The sequence below is a fragment of the Sebastes umbrosus genome, chromosome 21 (genome assembly GCF_015220745.1).
Source record: "Sebastes umbrosus isolate fSebUmb1 chromosome 21, fSebUmb1.pri, whole genome shotgun sequence".
Classification (NCBI taxonomy): domain Eukaryota; kingdom Metazoa; phylum Chordata; class Actinopteri; order Perciformes; family Sebastidae; genus Sebastes; species Sebastes umbrosus.
The window spans coordinates 12,494,268-12,514,643 of NC_051289.1; the positions used below are offsets into that span (position 1 = coordinate 12,494,268).

The window sequence follows — 20,376 nt, forward strand, 5'->3', positions numbered from 1 at the left end:
CTGAGCAGCAAATGGTTTATACGGGACGATCGATAAAGAGAGAGAGATTTGTGTGTGAAGTCTTTTGGGGAGGTGCAGTATTTCTGGGACGCACCTTCAATAAGATCTAAAAGTGAATGAAAAAAGAGAGCGCCGATCCAGCAAAAGGTTAGAAGAGAAAGAGGGAAGGAGAGAGAGAGAGAGACTTAAGGGTGAAACTGATCCCTGTTGACCCCTTCGGCATGCCCTCTTTCTTTTTATGACTTTCCTCTGAATCGTCACTCACCAGCTCCATCAACGCCGTCCAGCCTCCATTCAAACACACGCACACACACGCACACACACACACACACTTGAACACATAATACACATGACTATGCTGGCTCTGGCTTTGGCAGGCTGAGCACATTATTCTGCTTAATTGTGATGTTTAGAGGCCTATAAAACAACACTAGCGCATTTTGTGTGAGTATATTATCTTAAAAAACAAACATTTTAATTAGGTCTGTCAAAGTAAATGCGATGATAATGTGTTAACACAAATTTGTTTTGACGCCACTAATTTCTTTAACACATAAATGCAACTTGTGATTTTTAATTAACCTCTTAAAAATCCGACGGGCCGCCATCGGGCCTGGCCGCTATTCAATCTTTTGGAGGTTGTAGCGGACTCAGTTTTAAAGCTAGAAACTGAGAAAACCTAAGGAATCCATTGGTACCAACCATGTCATACTAGCTTGTCGCAAAGGAGGCTAAATAACGCTCCAAACTTACGCAAAATGTTGGCGAGGAAAAACTGGCAGGGCCATTTTCAAAGGGGTCCCTTGAACTCTGACCTCAAGATATGTTAATGAAAATGGGTTCTATTGGTACCAACGAGTCTCCCCTTTACAGACATGCTCACTTTATGATAATCACATGCAGTTTGGGGCAAGTCATAGTCTCCCTTTAACGTACATTTCGAACAGATAAAAAGATTAATTTGCAATTGATTGACAGCCCTAATTGTAATGCAAGCAAATAATCTGTGACTGCACATATAGTGAAGTTGTAAGGACACTGAGTCCATATTTAATGTTCGTGTGCAGACGCTGGCAGGACAACAGTGTTAAGACTTAGCTGGACCACTCACACACACACACAAACACACACACACACACACACATACATACACACACACACACACACCGTCAGGCCACTAACTCTGCACCTGTGTTTCTGCACAGCCTCTGGGGTCTCCCTTTATGGCTTAGACTAAATTAGATGGACCATATGCATTTCTGCACATGCTTAAATACATAACTGCTGCTGGCTGCGGTATTTATAGTTGGACTCTATTTAGCTCTATCTGAGATGGAGGGTTGTAAATCAGCAGAGAGGAAACACAACTGGTTAGGCATTGCTGAGAACTGGCACTTAACACTCAGACTGGCCCAGCTCAGTTTAAGAGGGGGAGATCAATATGCCTTCACGAGAATGTCACTCCTCCTCTGGTATGATTGTTAATGACAATCACTGCAGCGTCTGCAGAGGGGTCTTTACATTGGATGGTCTAAAAAGCATTCTTGCAGCAGACCACACGCTGCTATTTTAGTCATAATACTACTCTAGTTTTAGCTGGAAAAAAAATCCAAAGCTTTAAAGTGTCAAAACAAAATCTAATAATTTCGTTACTGAGATAGAGCAGAATACGCGTCGCATTTTACAATAATTTTATAAGCAGTCCGAGCTGCCAATTCGTCTGTGAACAGTTTCATCACACATGAAAAGGAATCAAAACACGGGACAGATGTTGAGCAAAACCACATTTAAGCGTTGTCACAAACTGCCATTTTTTTCAAATGATTGGGGCACATCTATTAAATAAAGTGCAGCTACAATGGATTCTACACGGCCAGGAGGGCATAAGGAAATATTTAACCAGCCAATTGCAGCCAATTAACTTTGATCATGATGACTGCGTTTGGGAATCTCAGTCACTCGTCTGTCTGGGAGAGTATGAACATTTGCTTTCTCTGTCTCCCGTTTTTTTTCCTCCTTTTTGGGCTTGCTTCATGTAACACAGCCGAACACGGTGGTGAGTAATGAGACTTGGCAGACCGGCCGCAGATCTCTTCACACTTAAGTATCAAACAAAACATTTCCTCTACTGTGAGGTCAGCATGAAGCAGGACACTGAGGAAAAGCGCTGGGTCAGTGGGATCAGATTCACTGGGAGGAGGAGGCAGGGACATAAAAAAATTGCAAAAATAAAAATCGTAGACAGAGAATTGGATAGATAGAACTAGTGTTGAGGGAAATGCCATTGAGATGCATTGCTTTATTTATTGCTAAAAATGTGATGAGCACTAATTCAGCTGGGTTTGACATCTGGATCTGGAAAGAGGGTAGTGGGTGCACTTCATGTCTGTGCTTATGTCATGTGTGGACAAATGTGGACACTTTCCTGTACATACAGTCTGAGCCTATAAGCATCCCTGACCCTCTGGTCTTTTACCTCTCCCCAGAGTGAAGCAGACACTCAGACATCCCACCACACACACACACACCTCCCTACCCTTGATCCCTCTATTCCTGTGCCCCAGGGGCAGATTTTACACTAGCCGTACATGAATCAGGGGGGCAAAGAGGCGTGGGAGGGGAGATGGCGGGGGATTTCATGCTGTGACGCTAGAGTCTGTGGTGTAGGTGGACAGCGACACCAAGCACACAGCACGACACACAGACAGAGCGGGTCACAGAAACACTAGAGCTTGACAAATTGAGCTGGCCGCTATGGGAGTGGGAAGGAGGTGGGGGGGTGGGGGCAGGGCTGGTGACCCAGGAATGACGGAGACCGACAGCACATGTAAAATTCATGGTATCCCCTGGGCTCCGAGGTAATACTTCACCGCTATGAGACTGATAAGTGAGAAACAGGCTCCATGCTATGAAACAGTTGTTGCTGCTTTTACTAAAATCTTGATGGACTGTTCTTACGCTCCTGTTAGAATATATACACTCCTCTGACCACTAAAACCATCACAAGATGAACAGAAGGCATTTGTGCAGAACAGGAACATAGCAGAGCTTAAGACTTAGGGTGCTTTGACAAGCCAACATTTAGTCCGTTTTAATCAGACTCTGGTGCGGTTCGTTTGGGCAGTTGTGAACGCAGTAATCGTGCTCTGGTGTGGACCAAAACGACCGATCCAAGACCGCTTGTCAGAGGCGGTCTCGGACCATTTCTAAGCAAACCAAAATGCAGGCTGCCTGTGCGGCCATTTGTTGAGATAGACAGAGGTAAACTACAGGTTAACATGAGCGGAAGAGGACTGACTTCTGCAGAAGTCAGATGTTTGCTTAACATCTGGGCCGAAGAGAACATACAGAATATGCTAAATAAAGTCCACAGAAATAGTGACGTTTATAAAGTCATTCAAGATAAACTTGAGGAGAAGGAATTTGTGCGCGCAGTAGATCAATGCTGGGTCAAAGTGAAAATAATTAGACAGCATTAAAGTCTGCGATTCCCTGCATATTAGTAGCAGCTCTTGAGACGAAAAAAAGATAAATTCACTCCTTTGTACACACCCCTCAATATTATTTTTTTTTCATTTGGTCCGCTTTAATTTGTGCACTGTGAAACCAAACCAGACTAAATAGAAAACAAACCAAAAGTATCAATTTCACTCTGATTCGGACTATCCAAACTGGACTACGGCTTGTGAAAGCGCCCTTAGAGAAGAGAGAAAAACACAAAAATAGACGCACCTCCAAGTCGTTAAAGAATAGGTGTGTGTCGGCCAAGTTGAAGATCATTTCTTCCATCCTCAGGCCTAATGATACAGATGTCGGCGGATCCTGGAAAACAGACAAAAACAATTAAATTAAAATCTTTCATCTGACTATTGAGGTAATTGTGTTCCATTTGAAGGGGGTTAATGTGAAGCAATAAATAAAGCTGTTCCCCGTAAGTCACTCAATTAACACAGAATCCCTTTAAATTCCTTAGCGGGCCATTCCCATAAAAGAAGACATTAGGCGGACTTGAAAGTTTCAGCCTCTGTTTACGACCCTCCGAAAGGGCCCAGAATAGTCATCAGAAATGCCACAGACTTGAACGAATGCAGTAAAAAGCATGTCTCTTTCTCAGGAGGGGTGGTCGATTTAGAAGAGTTGGGGGTCACAGCCTCATCGTAAAATAACCCATTCTCCACATACTTGTGCTGATGCATCATCTGATTACTCTCCAGGTGATTTAAACACAATTCCCCCTCAAACAACCACTCTGAGGTGTTTATTAAAATTTTAAATAATCCAAATGCAAAAATAAATACTGCAATTTCTCCTTAAATCATGATCTCTGTCAGTAATGTGACACGTGCTGTAATAGTGATAGGGTTGCACTGTCTGTAAGATAATACCTAGAGAGGAGTGAACTACACTGTAAATATTTAATAAGCCTGTAACAATGTGTGCGATTTCCCCTTTAAGAAGATAATGAATTGGCAAAAAGTCTTCAGTGCATTTTTCGCATAAACAAAAAATATTTTTCCCATATGAACAAAACTGCTCAAACAAATTTATTTTTCCCGATACCATTATTATTATAAAACAACATACAAAACTGGATAGAAGTGCTCCCATTCTTTTTTGTTGTTGCACAAATTGAATGCCTTTATTTATCTTAAATCTTTAATCAACAGATTGTCTTCAGCAAGCAAAGGATGAAGGCAGACAATAGCCGGCTGTGGAGGAGGATTGTCTGCAGCTGGTTGAGACTGCATTAAAGACAGGACCAGAAGCGGGGATTACAGAGTTAAAGCACCTGAAGACACACCTGAGCTTTCTGCTGATTAGCTGTCACACCCCACAATGCTTATGGTTTCGCTGAAATGACAGAGGACAAACCACACAAGTAGAGCTCAATCCCCACTTCTAGAGGCTCTCTCCTTCCTCTTAACCTCCCAGTTCGAATCAATCTTTCAGTCAGAATTCATCAAAAATAATTAGCCTCCCACATCAACCGGCTACCAGCTCCCTCTCCCCCAACCTCTGCCGCTGTCGGGTGATTTAGCATTAAGGGCCGGTTTGGTGGGAAAAGCCGGTCTTCTCCGGCGCGAGTGAATCCCTTCCAATTAAATCTAAACAATCAGTCAGTGAGGGAGTTAAGAATACAAGCAGGCCAGAAGGCCAAAGTGCTGCTGCTGTCATTGCTCCGGCACCACCTGTCCCGAGATGTCAGTGCCATCCACAGGGGCGCCAAGTCCCCCCCTCCCTCTGAGCCCCTTACCAATAACAACCCCCCATCCATCCCCACCCACTTTAAGCTCCAGCTCTGGCCAGCCCAATAGCAGCACAGCTGGCCTCAGCCATCAGCTTTATCGGGGTGAGCTGCCTTGATGCCAATTAAAAGAGCTGATAAGAGCAGCAGTGTGTTTATGTGTGTATGAGAGAGAGAAAAAAAGGCAGAGAGAGTGGGTGGGAGGTCACACTGAGTGAGAGAAAGTGTGGATGCGTGCTCACTCAGATACACATCTATTTATAGTAAACTCAGAGCAGCTAGGAGGGAAAACTGGTTCGTAACTTTTTGTTTATGCCGCTAAGATGGGGATGACATGAATGACAGACGGGAGGGAAGAGAAGGGCTGGTTGTTGTGGTCTGAGGTAGTTTACAGATCTGTGTTTCTGATAGGTTTTGAGGTAGCGTGCGCTGTGGTTGCTGTGAGTAAGCATCTTATAATAATGCTTTAATGTGATAGCAGGTTGGAGCATGAGAGAACATTTTGTAAAAAAAAAAAAAAAGGGACTGAACTGTGCAGAGGAGGAGAAAAAGAGAAAAGTGAGAGGGGCTATAGCGGCTGTCACATCCTATATGAGTTCTGATGGAACGGGCCCTTATGGAGTCAGGAGTGTTTCCTGTTTCGGAGGAGCACACTGGAGACCCTGTGTATGCATGTGTGTGTGTAGCTGGAGAGTCCCTCATCACTGAGCCACTGCTCCCTAAGCCTTAGCTCTCTCTTTACCCAGCATGCAGGGCTGAGAATAAAGTAAATAAACAGTGGAGGGTCGTGGGGCAGCCCTCTTTCACCCCAAAAACAAAACACTGCCCCCATCAAACACCCCCCTCATACCAGAACAAAGGCGCAGAGCATGGGCCGCAGACGCTAAGCTCCCTGACATATGAGGAGCAATATGTCATTTTTTGACTTCAAACCCAGACACCTCCGTAGCCAAAACAACCGGTGATTAGAAAATGCTGCTCTCCCACAAAAATAAAAGATTCATTTATCACTTTAAAAATTGTGAATGTGTGATGACATGGCTTTACGGTTATTAATGTATTATATCTATATGGGAAAATAAGAGCGGGTGATGCACTTTGAAGGCTATATAGAACCTATGACCTCAACGAAACCATGAGAATAGGATTCTGCCTTATTTCCCAAATTTGTTTGTTTTGAAAGTTTAAATTTAGAGAAGCAATTTACATGCAACAACAAATAGCAAAGCCTGGAAAAGTAAACTCTTCGTCTCATGCACAGTGACATTTGAATGGAAACTAACCTTCCAGTATATTAATAATATATGTTTGTTAAGATATACATATGTAATATATTTTTATTTGACTCCTAATTAAGGCAGGTTTAAGGGAATCTCTGTGCTCTAGTTTGACTGAATTACATTCGGTGGACTCGGTTTCCTGCCAGGGTCTCCTGGGAGATCCCCGTCTGAAAAGGATGGATTGAGAAGCACTTAATTAAACTAACAATGTGGCATTTCTGAAGGAGAAAGGAACACTTAAGATGTGTCAATAGACATCCAGAGTGCAACTGTTGTGAGCCCCTACAGCTGAGCCCTGACCAGCCATGCATAGCTCCAACAGCTGCAAAGAGCAGTCAAATACTTGTCAAGCCTCATTGGACCTATTAGAAAAAAGAAACAATTATCTGTACATTGAGTTCTGCTCTATCCTCTCACTATAGACTCGGTGAAATCCATCCCCTGCTCAATAGCCATTTCCCCCCCTTTTTTCCCCTCCTTTTAATATTTATGTGTTTTGCTGATAAAGTGCACCGCTACTGCCACAGTCTGATGTCACTCACCCGTCCGTATCTGTTGGCATAAGAACCCGTAAGCAAGGAATGGAAAACGATGATTGTTTCATCCAGGTCCCAGATGAAAACTCGCTGGAGAGATGGGGGGAGGAAAGAAACAAAGAAAAAACAGAGAGAAAAGAGGCAAAATCAATGGTGCACTCTGTAGGGCTGCAAGGTGATCCTCCTGGTCAATAGGCCAGGAGCGTGTATTTGTGCGCCACAGGGACCAGGATCCATTTGCTTGGGCTGGTCACCGCAACACTCCTCCCATCACCCCACCGCACGCCTTCCACCCTCTGCCCTTTACATTAGAGTAATCAATAGTGACAAACTAATTAACTAGATATGTTAACACGCCATGATGTCAGCGCTATAATGGGTGCTATTAAACCTCGTTTTAATTCATATCATATTAATGAAGAGCCCTCTGAATTACCAAGAGTTTATTTTGACATATGGTCACTATCAAGGTGTTGCATGGCTCATGGTGCATTGTTAGTCACAGCCAGTGTCCAGTCTTCGACTAGAATATATATATTATTCACTTCAGTGATGACTCACTTAATCACGCGCCTTATTGTTTATTTACGAGGCATGCGAGAGAACTTTATATATGTGTTTAGTGATGTCATATATTCCACAATGCATCAATAATGCATTTAGAGTTAAGGAATCAAATCTTTAAGAATTAATGCCCATCATGTGTTAAAGCCGGTGTGGCAGCCATATAGTAAGTGGATTAGTGTCCGTGTGCCTCAGACAGGGCGAGGCTGTCTGTCGCCAAGGTAGCGGGCTCACCCTACCTCAAGGTCGGAGTCAGGCGGCGGTGATGGGTTGTTGTTCCTTCTTCCCCGGCCACGTGACTTTCCATCCGAGGCCCGGCGCAATCGATCCGAATCTGAATCTTTAATGGGGGTTGATGGACTGTGGATGGTACTGTACTCTGCTGCAAGGAAGGAAAGAAGGAAGAAGGAGAGTATAAAAAAGAGCACATTGAAGATGAGCTATTATTTGCTTTTAGCAAAGAAGTGCGAGTGACCATTTGTCTTGATGCAGGACAGACAGCTTCCTGGAACATGTTTTTGTAACTACGCTAGGCCTAAAGGTAACAAACATATCATAAATCAGCTGCAATTTCTAAAAGCTACTGTGATCCATAATGATTTAATAAACAAGAGGTAATGGAGTACATGTCAACCAGAAAAAGCAAAGATGTCATTTATCTAAATTGGACGACTGTGTATGAAATTACGTTTAGTCAAAGCCTGATGTCTTTGGTGTCGATTGATGATGATTTCAAATGCAGTCGTAAAGTTTTAACTGACTTATAAAGATACAATCAGTGCTTGATTGCCAGATGATGCATTAATGTCACATGAAATTATGGGAAACTCTACATCTGATTTCAGTTTTGTTTTCTTGCCTGCCACAGTGCAGTACGCTAGATGTGATGTCTGAAATCATTTCCTACTCATAATGTGCAGATAAAGATTGTTGGCCTTTAGCTCATGTTCTTTTATCAGGAGCAACTTCCAGTCAGTGAGAAGGAGGGGGTTGTTGATTTAAAAAAGAAACACGGCTCTTAGGTATTCAGGTTACACAAGGCAACCCTGCGGCCTGAGGTTTGATTCTCACCTGCAGGGTTCTCTACGACGGGTGCCTGGCTGGTGATGCCAGTGGGTGGCTCCTGGAGGGTGTAGGTGGTGGTGGTGGAGGGCGTGCTGGGGCTGGTGTTGTTACTTGTCATGTAGGGTGAAGTGTAGGGTGAGCTGTTGTAATACTGAGCATACTGCCCCTGGCCAAAGGCTGGATAACTGGCGTAGTCCTAGAAAGACAGAGTAGGGAAATGGTAAGTTAGATATAAAGATAAGGAGAGATAAAGACAGATATGTACAATGTGGTTTAAGAGGGGAGATTTAGATCGAAAAGGTGGAGAGAGACAAAAGGTAGCAGAGAAGTTTGGCAGAGTAATGTGAGATGTGCCCTGCGCCAGTGTTGCTACTTTACAGTGCAGATTCCAAAACATAAATGCAAACACATGTCTGTTCTGTCCTACATCTGGACAACGATCAGTCTTGTGTGTTTTTTTTCTCCTCCTCCCTTTCCTCTGTGGCATAATGCATTTGCGTTGGAGGAGGTACAGTAGATAATCCTGCGTACAAAGCTTTTGACATACTGAGTGATTTACGTTTGAACGTGTCACGGATGAAATGTAACATATTGAGTATGCATGTTTCATAAAGATTTCCAGGTTGGGAAGAAGTCTGCAATTCAAACTCATATAAACTCATAGCTACATAGAGAAATGGGATGAGCAGAAGGAAGTGCACAGCTACCTGTTGTGTGCTGTTGAAGCCAGTCGAGTTCGTCAGGGAGTTGTTTCCTGGATACAATCCTGACGTTGTTGTAAAAGTTCCACCTTTAGGGAAAAATAACATTTTTGAGTTATGTATATACACCACATTTTATCAAACAACGTTGTTAAATCTGCAGTGACAGAAATGAAACGGCACATTGTTGGGGTGGAAAAAGATTTTCTTTTGTGAAACAACTATTTGAGGTGGTGAACAGAGGGAGGCCTGAGGGAGCGCTCCAAACAGTGGCCTTATCTTTCTCCTCTTCCTTCCTTATCAGTGATTGGATCAGGCCTGATGAGTGACAGAGGGGGGACAGAGAAGGGTGAGGGGTGGACAGAACCTGCTCCCAAAGCCGTCCGAGCCCGCACAATGTGAGCAAGACAAGAGACTTTTGTGTGTGAGCTACCGAAGGGTGGCGTGGGGTGAAGGAGGGGGGGTGAAAACGATGGATGGAGCATGAGAGTGCCAGGAGGGTGTGTGCATGGGCAGTGTAGTGAGACAGAGATGTATAGGGAAGGAGGGTTGAGGTCGCAGTGAGTAGCACCGGGGGGGGTTTGCTGCTGACATCCAGCCCCAATGAATATGTATGTCCCTCTTTTCACTTGCTCAAAGGATGGTCCTCCTGGGTAATTAAATCATTCAAAAGGGTTGATAGCATCTAATGGCTTAATAATATACATGACATGAGTTATAGAGGAGGGGAGCAGCGGCGGCCTCCGGGGCACGGCTTCTCTCTTCAGCGGCCGTCCACCTGTACTGTCATGTCAGGCAAGAGGACAGCAGGAGAAGCAGCTTAAAGGGATCACAGACTGGTAGGGAGACAGGGAGAGCATGAGAGAGCTGTGTATATTAGGGCTGCAACTAACGATCATTTTCATTGTTGATTAATCTGTTGATTATTTTCTTGATTAATTGATTGTTTGGTCTATAAAATGTCGGAAAATGGTGAAAAATGTCGATCAAAAGCCCAAGATGATGTTCTCAAATATCTTGTTTTGTCCACAACTCAAAGATATTCAGTTTACTTTCATAAAAAAAGTATTCACATTTACGAATCAGAATCAGAATTCTTAAAAGATTGTTCAAACCGATTAATCGATAATCAAAATAGTTGCCGATTAATAAAAATAGTTGACAACTAATCGATTAATCCTTGCAGCGCTAGTGTATATTAAAGCTAATATGATCCCACTTATTTAACTTGAGATTCAATTATATGTGAATTCAATTATATGTGAAAACAAAATAGTTTTATTGCACTAAAATATTTTTATTTGACAAAAAAAAACTTAATTATATAAAAGTTAGAATAAAAGTTGCTTTAAATTTGCTATTCTTTAAAAGAAAAAAAAAATCTACATACAAACGAACAAAACGAGATTTATCCCTTAAAAGAAAATGTAGTCAAGCAGGTTGCTTTTTGAGATGCCTGCAGCCATGTTTATAAAGAGCGGTTAATCACAAAGTGCTCAAAGCAAAACCCTAGAATTGGTCGGATGTGAGTAGCGAGCGTTTGATTTGATGCGTCAGAGTAGGTACTCTAAATGCAAAGCATAAATATTGCATCCACTCAAGTTTAATTCGTTGTGACGGCCAAAATTGTGATCGCAATTTTTTAGGATTATTTATGCAGCTTGGTGTTTGTGCATTATTCTGCATGATAATGATATATGTAAACATATGGTGTATATAAAACAACAACAATTAGAACTTTGGATAGCTAGATCTACCTAGTAACAGAGGCTTGAGTTTTAAAGACTTCATTACAGTTCTTCCAACCTTCACAAATATGACCCCTGGGCTTTATTACTTGCTTCTGTTCATACAAAGACAAATTGCTTCTCCATACATCAACGGGGGGCATGAATTAGCACTACCATTGCATTATTTAAAAAAAGCTTCTTCACTTATCACCGCAGTGATCCTCCCGTAGCCAAGAAATACCCCGTCGCTCAAGTGAAAACGAAGGGGGAGATAAATTTACTGTTCCTAAATGGGGGCGTAATTACACCTTTGTTCCCAGAGACAAACAGAGGGAGTTCCTTTCATCCTCTGGTCATTGGCCCCATCAGGAGGGCTGTCCCTCACCGTGACAAACGTGAAGCAGCTTTCAGAGCGGGTGGGGGGGGGGGCGGATCGGGGAAGTGGGGGGGCATGAAGGGTACCGTATGGAAGAAAAAAGAAAAGATGTTGAGCAGTGTTTCGCCTTGTCAGTTAGCTAAGTACCCAGCGCTGCGGCCAAAAAAGAGAAACAAACACCTCCCAAGTTCCCAAGATTACCAGGATCTACTAATTATTTGTGCAGTTTCCCACTCTCTGCTTCCAGCAATTACATACACACAGCAGATTTTCACTTTGTTCTTCATTCTGGCTTCTACGGGGTTTTTATATTTTCATCAAAACTGCTCTCCCTCTTTTCTGTTTTGTTTGATATTTCACTGCCTGCAGGGGTAATTTCAAAACGTTTGTGTTCTCCGCAGAAAGTTCAACATCAAGTGAAAGTCTGCCAGAACAATACGACAGAGACGAGGAGGAGTGAGGCTGTGAAGGACAACAAATTAGCCTAATGCACGGTTCAAACAGTCATAAAAGCTCTCACTGGCAGGGTTTGAGGGTTGCTCTGTGGAGAACAAGGAGCCACATAAAAGCCGAGGGGACCCCCGCTAGCAGTGAGAATGAGCCCATGCTGCTGCTGGTGGTGGTGCTGGTTATAGTAGGGGGAGAAAGACGGGGAGAAAGAGGGGGGTCTTGTGGTTCCCCGGGGGGCATGTTTTCTCTCCCTCCCCCTGTCCTGCTCCAGTTAGTTCACTCACTCAAGACCAGACATCATCCCTCCCTCCCCTCCTGCCTTCTGGCTCCACAATTGGAAGTCCATTTGCTTTGCTTGATCAGTCCCCTCGCCATGGGCTATGTCTATCATCAGTGCACAATATTTGTAGCAGAAGTTTGTATGCCCCACTTGGGAATAGGCTATCAAGTCCAGATGGGGCTCTCCTTTTAAAAAGGCAGATGAGGCTTCAGCTTCTTCAGCCTCGCACCGCCACTGGGACAGAATGCTGGAATCCAATTATTCACCTAATTAGCATCTGCTCAGTCTAACCATCAGCACAATCTCCCCGTCTCCTCACACACCTCTGATAATGACAATCCATTGAGATGCGCTATGTAAACTGCCACAAGGGATTGCAAAACCGAGGCGCACAAAACGCCCTTTGCGATTTGAGTGCCACAACTTTAGCACCCACACAAAGCTCCATGGCATCGGACATGAAAGTATGGAGTAAAACCATTAATCTAATCGTCCTCCGCCTTGACAGCTGGCCACAGGCTGGTGGCAGCGACACTGACAGAGAGGGGGTGTATCAGATTTGGAAAAAGAGTCTTTGGTTGGGACACCCAGGCCCGAGGCACCTCGCCCAGGCAGATCAATAGGCCAGAAAGAGTAATGATGATGGTGTGGCGTAGGGCCAGAGCCACAGTTAGAGAACTCAAGGCCAGAATAGTGGTCAATCTGTCATCTAACATGGCTGTCAATTACTAACGCACTTAACGCTACGTGGGGCGTCCGATAGCCAGAGATAGCAGGAGGCAGTGAGGGTGAGACGGAGTCAGATGGAGGGAAAGAGAAAGACAGCAGTAAGAGCATAATACTTAGAAGATGAATGGGCACATAATACTGTCATCGTGAGTTAAACCACTAAGGGCAGCATAGCAGCTTGAACATTCTGCCGTACATGCTCTGTCTCTTGTTCCTTTTTCTTCCTCTCTCTCTGCCTCTCCTTTTTTCAGGCGCAAAACTCCGGCTGTGGCCGACTGTATTTGGTTAAGAGGCGTGGAAAAGAGGCTTCCCCGCGTCACATCTGCTGCTGAGCTGGCGTTATTTATTGTGAGATGCTCTAGAGGCTTTTCGACAACATGTGGAGATGTTTCTACCGTCACACATTAGACTTTACAGGAGAGAACTATGCTATAGCTGTAAGCTAACTGTCCTCCTCTCCCAGTGCAGGTGAAACTGAGGAATACAAACAGAGACTAATAGAAACACTACATGACAGAGGGCTTGATCTACACTTAAAGAGTATGTATGACTGGATAGAGAGAGCAAAAGAGGGGGAGCGCAGGGCGCAACAACTCTTCTTTATCGGTTTCAAGGCCATAAATCTCTATGTTCTCAGCTCTTAAACAAATACAAATATGATCACAGGGAGAGAAACAACAAAGGCTGGGGAGTTGGGAGGACATGGCTGGTGCCTCCTAAGTGCCTGCCATTTTTTCCATCTGTGTTGATTCTTTTAAGAGGAGAGGAGAGGGAGGCAGCCGTCGTGGCTGCACACATAACGACCGCCGGGATGCAACCATCTTTTGGGGTGAGTGCGAGGGCCGAGTTGTGAATCCGTCTGGCTCTGCACGCTATTAAATCAGGGAGTAGAGACCTTTTTCTCTAATCTTTTTAAAAAAAAAAACAGAGTACAATAAACCTTATTTGGATGGGCTAAGCAGAGAGAACACATGGCAGAAACATTGAAATGAGACAAAGTAAGGAAGAAGACAGAGGGGGAAAAAGTGAGAGACAAAGAGAGGACAAAGAAGATGAGTACTTCAAAGGACAGAAATGGAAACAGAAAAGAAGCAGAGCAGCCACCAGATTCCCACTGTATTTTTAGATTGTCGATGAATGAAATTCTGCTTCGTCGTTTGTCATGATGTTAGCCATTTCAGCTATTTTGCTGCAAACATGTTACAACCGTAAAATTGGACATGCTGCCAGCTTTACGAGAAGAGCGATGGCATCTCACGCTGCATTTTGACACCATACAAACACCCAAGCTGACATGTGAAGACGCACAGAGAAAAAAAGATGAAGGATTCACAAAGATGTCCTCACCCTGCATCTGGTAACTGTAGGGGGCCTGTCCTGTCTGTGGCGTGGTGAAGCCGGAGCTGTAGCTTAGGAAGCCCGTCTGTCCCGGGGATTGGGACTGGGTCAGACCCCCCTCCGTCTTTATGCCTGCCCACAATGGACCTAAATCAGTTAGTGACACCAGATCGGTTTGATGCACAGACAACAGTCAACACGCAGGTTTAAATTACACTAGACACAGCAAAGGGACACAGCCTCTGTCTGTTAGCATAACACACTTATCACAATGGACGAGCGCTGATTATCTGATTTAAGATTTTTACTATCATGACTTGTTAAGAAATATTATCTCGCACCGCAAAAGGAGTTGTCTTCTTGGCTGTAAATCCAAAAAGCATGTTAGGACTATGATTGTTTGGTTTTATGTTATCATTAGTATTATTATTATTATTAGATAGGTCATCTGTGAAAGGAAACACAAGTAATAAAACATTCTGCTTGTGTTTTTGTGAGTTAAACTGGCCACTGCTTACATTCAATCAGTCACGATGCAGTTTCTGTGCAGCGGTAGTTTGCAGGACTCCATTCAAATAAACAGTGTAAATTCCTCCACATATTGGAGAGTCTTTTGGGGTCAAAACACAGTAAAGACTTTGGACAAATAAAGCCCACAGTAAGCCATGTACTCTGTGCTTTCTCTCACCAGTGTTAAGATTTTGATCATAATCTTTCAGATCTATCTGAACAGCTAGACAAGCAGATTCTGTTTTCTTGCAATGAAGGAGAATATGCAGGCACTAAACAACAACTCAGCATCTCTGCTGCTCCTGCTTTCCTGGAGGAATTGTGGGAACATGGTTTGTTATGAGCAAGGTCTTGGACCTGACCTTCAGGAAGGAAAAATATTTAGTTGTAGTCAACATGCATCTTTAAGCAAGACAAGAAGAGGTTTTGATGTGTGCTGAGAAATCTTACCATAAGCTGGGATGCCATAGGGCTGGCCAGGCTGGGGGTAGCTAGCATAAGCTGCGGCCTGCTGCATTCCTGTGGTGTACTGCGTCTGCCCATACGCAGCCATATTTTGGGATGAGGGGGTAGGAAGAATATGCGGATATGTTCTGCTATTTGAGAAAAGAAACAAAAGACAAAAGTGAGAAAGGAAGGCAGGAAGAAAAGGGACCATGTTTTACCCCTAAAACCAAAAGACAAACTTTTGCTAACTGACAAATTCCTTGTGATTGTGCTGCTTCATTTTTAAACACCGAGCCAAGCTGTAGGACAGATAGCATCGCGCAGCTCGTATACATCGTGAAAGAACAATAAATGGCAAAGGAAATCTTTGCAAGATAATAATTACAACAGATTTCGGAGTGCGCAAGCTGCAGACATCCAGGCAAACAAAGCCAGTCGAAAAACCCCCGATCTAGCAGAAGGATCTAATTAAAGAGCCAAATGAAGTTGGATGCTGCTTATTTTTTAAAGAAAAATAAAAGAAGCCTTACTTGGAAGGGTAAATCTGTGGAGAGAACTGGTGAGTTTGTCTTGGGCTGAAGCCACTGCTTCCAATAGCTGAGGAGAGTTAAAAAGAAAAGAGGCAAGCACATATTTAAACATTAAGAAATAAGGTAAATATTATCTTTTGCCAACAGAACTTCTGGATTCCAAGGAAACAGTAATTACATTGCATTACACTATTTATTTCCGTAACCTTATTTAAAGGTTGAAAACCGGAGAGCAATAATGAAGCAAAAATAATCAGGTAAGAACATCAGGTTTTTCTGCTGACCCGCGTATCTCTGAGATACTTCTGGGCTGCTGCTATGACGACCGCTGGCGTAAACACACACAGGATGGTCTGAATCAGTCTCGGCCTGTGGCTGCAGTTGCCTTGGGCCTTTCAAGCCACATTGGAAGTGACATCACTGATTGCAGGTAATGAGTGCTACTGCATAATCATTCCTTCGTTAAGCTTGCGACTATGTGGTTCCATGGTGCTGTTAACTTGTGAAAGTTCAGCCACAAATAACTGACAGAAGTACACTTGTTTTTAATCTGCATTAGAGCTGCAATGATTTATCGATTAGTTGTCAACTATTCAATTAATCGCCAACTATTTTTATAATTGATTAATCGGTTTGAGTAATATTTAGGAAAACAAAATGTCAAACTTCTCTGATTCCACCCTCTTAATGTGAATATTTTCTGGTTTCTTTACTCCTCTATGACAATAAACTGAAAATCTTTGAGTTGTGAACAAAACAAGACATTTGAGGACGTCATCTTGGGCTTTGGGAAACACTGAGCGACATTTTTCACCACTTTCTGACATTTTATAGACCAAACAACTAATCGATTAATCAAGAAAATAATCAACAGATGAATCAACAATGAAAATAATCATTAGTTGCAGCCCTAATCTGCATTAAGAATCATTTAAGACACACAGTGGTGTTGTAACACCTCAAATAAACTCTTCTTAATACGAAAATGTGTATTTTTATTAGTGTTATAAATGTTGCCTTCAGGCTTCAGTTCCAAAATTTTGTGAATTTAATTATTTAAATATGAATTTTGAAAAAAAGGTAAAATAAATAAAATCCAAACAAACAAAAAAAATTCCTAAAGTTGGAATAGAACACAACATATGGACTTTAAATTATATTACAATACATTAATAAATTCAAGTTTTGATAATACATCTACATTTAATCAACAATCACAGTTCTGCCGCATTACTCGCATTTAACTGTTTAACTGAGCGGCACAGTTTTGAAACATCTGTCTAATTGGTCGTGACATGTAAAATAAGGGATTTGGTTGCGGGGGAGCGCTAACTGTATGTAACTGTATGCTGTAACCCCTCACACACGTTATTAATATTGAACACTTTTCCCACATCAGCAGCACCTGCCGCTGGACAAAACCTGCTCTTCTGAGCGGAGCTGTGGGTTTCCCCGTGGAGGATACGGAGGATAAGATTACTAAATTTCATTAATATTGTCAGAGACAAAAGTCATAGCAGTGATTTATGCGCTTCTAGAGTTAAGTATCAAGTACTTAGTTAAACAGTTAAGGAAATACGGGAAATTAGGAGCAAGATAATACCATGCGCAGTTCGATGCGGTACTGTTAATACATGTTTATAGAAAATAGAAGAGAGCGCTGCAGGTTGACACAGATACTGGCGAGGCCGGACAAAAGAAATAAGCTAAAAAATTATCACATTAGAGATTATTTCTTTTACAATTCCTACAATGCTCATTATACTCTGAGGTCTTGGCTTTATTTAGAGATGTCCCTGTGTGTGTGTTCATGTGTGTGTGTGTGTGTGTGTGTGTGTGATGTTCCCGTGCTGAGAGGAGGGTGTGAAATCCCTGTCTCTGACAGGGCGATAGGGTAACAGCCCGTGGAGAGCGAGGGCCACTGGGACGCCATGTCACTCCACCGGACGGACAGGTTCAGTGAATTACAGGTCATAATTCAGTCCTCACTGGCATGGGAACCAGCACATACACACGCATATATATAAAACACACACGCATGTGCAAGCAAGCGCAGCATATAAATATGCTGACAAAGGTAAAGTAGAGTTGCTTGTTCTTAAACACTCACACACATATTGGTGTTTTAGCTGCAGGGACTCTTCCTGGGGCCCGGCTTATAGGTCACCCATCTCTAGGCTCATCTCTCACTAATCAGTTCTGCAGCTGTGTGTGTGAGATGCAGCCAGACACACACACACACACACAAAAGTCCTCCAGCCTCACCTGATCCTGAGAAGCTGTCTAGAGAGGTGTCTGCTACCGAGGTGATGATTTCGCTGCTGCTCATTGGCTCGGTTTTAACTGCAAACAAAGAAGCGACATTGTCACTAAATGCACCAAATCAAGTCTAGAAAAAGAAAAGAAAAATATAAAAAAGATCAGATTAACTTCTAACTACCTCAGGCTTTCAGATGAGGTTTTAAAAATATAGCCAAAAAGTTACTCAGTGTAAAATAAAAACGGGGAGGAGGGTGTAGTCAAACAACATTCCAACAGTATTAACAATAATGTCAGAAGTTTTAAATGCATTATTAACACATTACATCTGTGTCCGTTCAAATGGTTTATGAATATATTTTTTGTATTTTATAATTATCTTTCATTAATTTTGATGCAATTTATTTATTTATTAATTATATTATGAGAAAAGCTTATGAATTTATTTTAGAAATGTATTTTAACTATTTTGCAAGTTCAATATAATTAAAACTTTAATTTGACAACGTAACAAAAATTATTACATTATCGTTTACATTTAATGATTTATTACTGGCTTATTAAATTAAATAAAAATGATTATTATAGAAGTGTGTTAGAGCAACAGATAAAAAAGAGCTCCGCAAGGATGTACAGCCACAATTGAAATGTCAAGGAAATGTATGGTGTATAAAATCTTTTTAAGAGTGTAGCGAACGCTGTTTGACCTTGGCTCCATTATACAGCTCAGCGATAGATCTGCAAAGACAATTTCACAGCTTTCTGACAGCTCAGGAATCTTTGAAATCAATCCATTTCACTTCAGGCGGGCTGGAGGACTTTTTTTTCCTCTTTTTTTTTCTCTTTTTGGCAAAACAAATTGACAATGTGGGCAAGGGAGTCATGCTCAGTGGAATCCCTCATGGTTGAAGAAGCCATTTGCTGTCATGTTTTACATGTTTCCGCTATGCTCGTTCAGTGCAGAAACACATGTTGACGAGGGGGTGCGATTCTTTTGAACAACACACCGATGAAAAAATAGTGGTAAGGTGCATGCATAAACTAGCACACGCTCGGTCCACAGAGCACACAATAACCACTGTATTCAGGAAATGATGTGGAACGATCAAACGAAAACAAAATGCACAGTTCACAATCTGACCAATCATTAACAATGGACTCAAATCCAGTCGGTGTCAAATCATGCTTGAAACAGAATACCACAACAATTACAGCAAATACCAAAGAGTTTCTGAATGAAAGGCACAATAGTTGAGGCAACTTTATAATTTAGCAGCTGATAAATAGTGTATTTTTGGGACTTCTTAAAAAAATACAAATTCAATTTCTTGCTTTCATTCCTGCTCTCAGTTAAAAACACCAAGTATTGTCCTTTCATTGTGTCACCAAGAGTAGACAAACCTGCAGCGGACTGTGAGTTAGAACCTAACAACCAGTCTGCAGTGGTAAGCATTGTGATGTTATCACCTATGGGAAAGACAGAATGGCAAAGGGACACACGATGACAGTCTGCACCATGTCTACTGGTCCTGTGTCATGAATACACAAAAAAAGTAAACCCTGAGCTCAAAGCACAGACTAACCTGAAGATTACGTGACAGGGGGGATGTTTTTAATAGGTCGTGTTGGTTTTGTGACATGACTGCTTCACTAAACAAAGGCTCAGATTTAAGCACAGGTGAATCACCTGAGTAAATAACTATGTACAGTAGAGACCTCATGCAAAACTCTGTCATTTCCATACCTCGGGGTTTGAATAATTACATGGTTGCTTAAATAAACAGCTAATAGTCGATGGAAAACAACTACTGGTAGCACTGAATTGTTGAGAATCTACATTGCAAACCAGCAAATATGAAGTGCTTTCTCTCCATTGTTTTACTGGCGATTTAATAATATATTACTGCAAAATAGTATTTGTAATACACCCTAAAAAAAATAATAACTAGACGCTAGAATGGCTTTATTGCCACAAATGCATAAATGCTACACTTTCAGATTAAAAAGTCACTTTCACAATACAGCTTCTTCTGTCACCATTCTCAGGCCTTTTTTAAAATTTAGAATAGCATACAAGACAGAGAGAGCACCTTAAAGAGCAACAGCACTGCACACATACCTTCAGTGCCATTGGGTGTCATGGAATTGTTATTGATGTGGGAGTTGTCGAGGTTGGGACCATTAGGAGATTCACTGCTTCCACTTACTCGGCTGTGAGGACTGGCTAGATCCTGCATTTCCATAGACCTGACGAGACACACACGCACACGCCAAATCAAATTACACGTATCACTCTGGTTTCAGGGAAGACACGCAGCTCTGATGCACAATGCAGT

The 20,376-nt window shown here is 42.4% G+C and overlaps 1 protein-coding gene across 6 annotated transcripts in view; it reads right to left on the bottom strand.

Moving 5' to 3' along the window:
- Positions 1–20,376, bottom strand: part of eya1 (EYA transcriptional coactivator and phosphatase 1) — a 64,107-nt gene that overhangs the window by 12,771 nt on the left and 30,960 nt on the right. Inside the window, exons 4-14 of one of the 6 annotated variants that reach the window (XM_037757085.1) lie at positions 20,160–20,287; positions 19,442–19,507; positions 18,047–18,124; positions 15,782–15,848; positions 15,255–15,397; positions 14,304–14,441; positions 9,398–9,480; positions 8,697–8,886; positions 7,865–8,007; positions 7,068–7,151; positions 3,733–3,822 (exon numbers count right to left, since the gene is read on the bottom strand). In XM_037757085.1, coding sequence (XP_037613013.1) covers positions 3,733–3,822; positions 7,068–7,151; positions 7,865–8,007; positions 8,697–8,886; positions 9,398–9,480; positions 14,304–14,441; positions 15,255–15,397; positions 15,782–15,848; positions 18,047–18,124; positions 19,442–19,507; positions 20,160–20,283 — 1,206 coding nt within the window. In that variant the 5' untranslated portion in view covers positions 20,284–20,287. Of the gene's footprint in view, positions 1–3,732; positions 3,823–7,067; positions 7,152–7,864; positions 8,008–8,696; positions 8,887–9,397; positions 9,481–14,303; positions 14,442–15,254; positions 15,401–15,781; positions 15,849–18,046; positions 18,125–19,441; positions 19,508–20,159; positions 20,288–20,376 lie in introns of all 6 variants that reach the window. The other 5 variants (XM_037757080.1, XM_037757081.1, XM_037757084.1 and 2 more) reach the window with 5 other exon arrangements.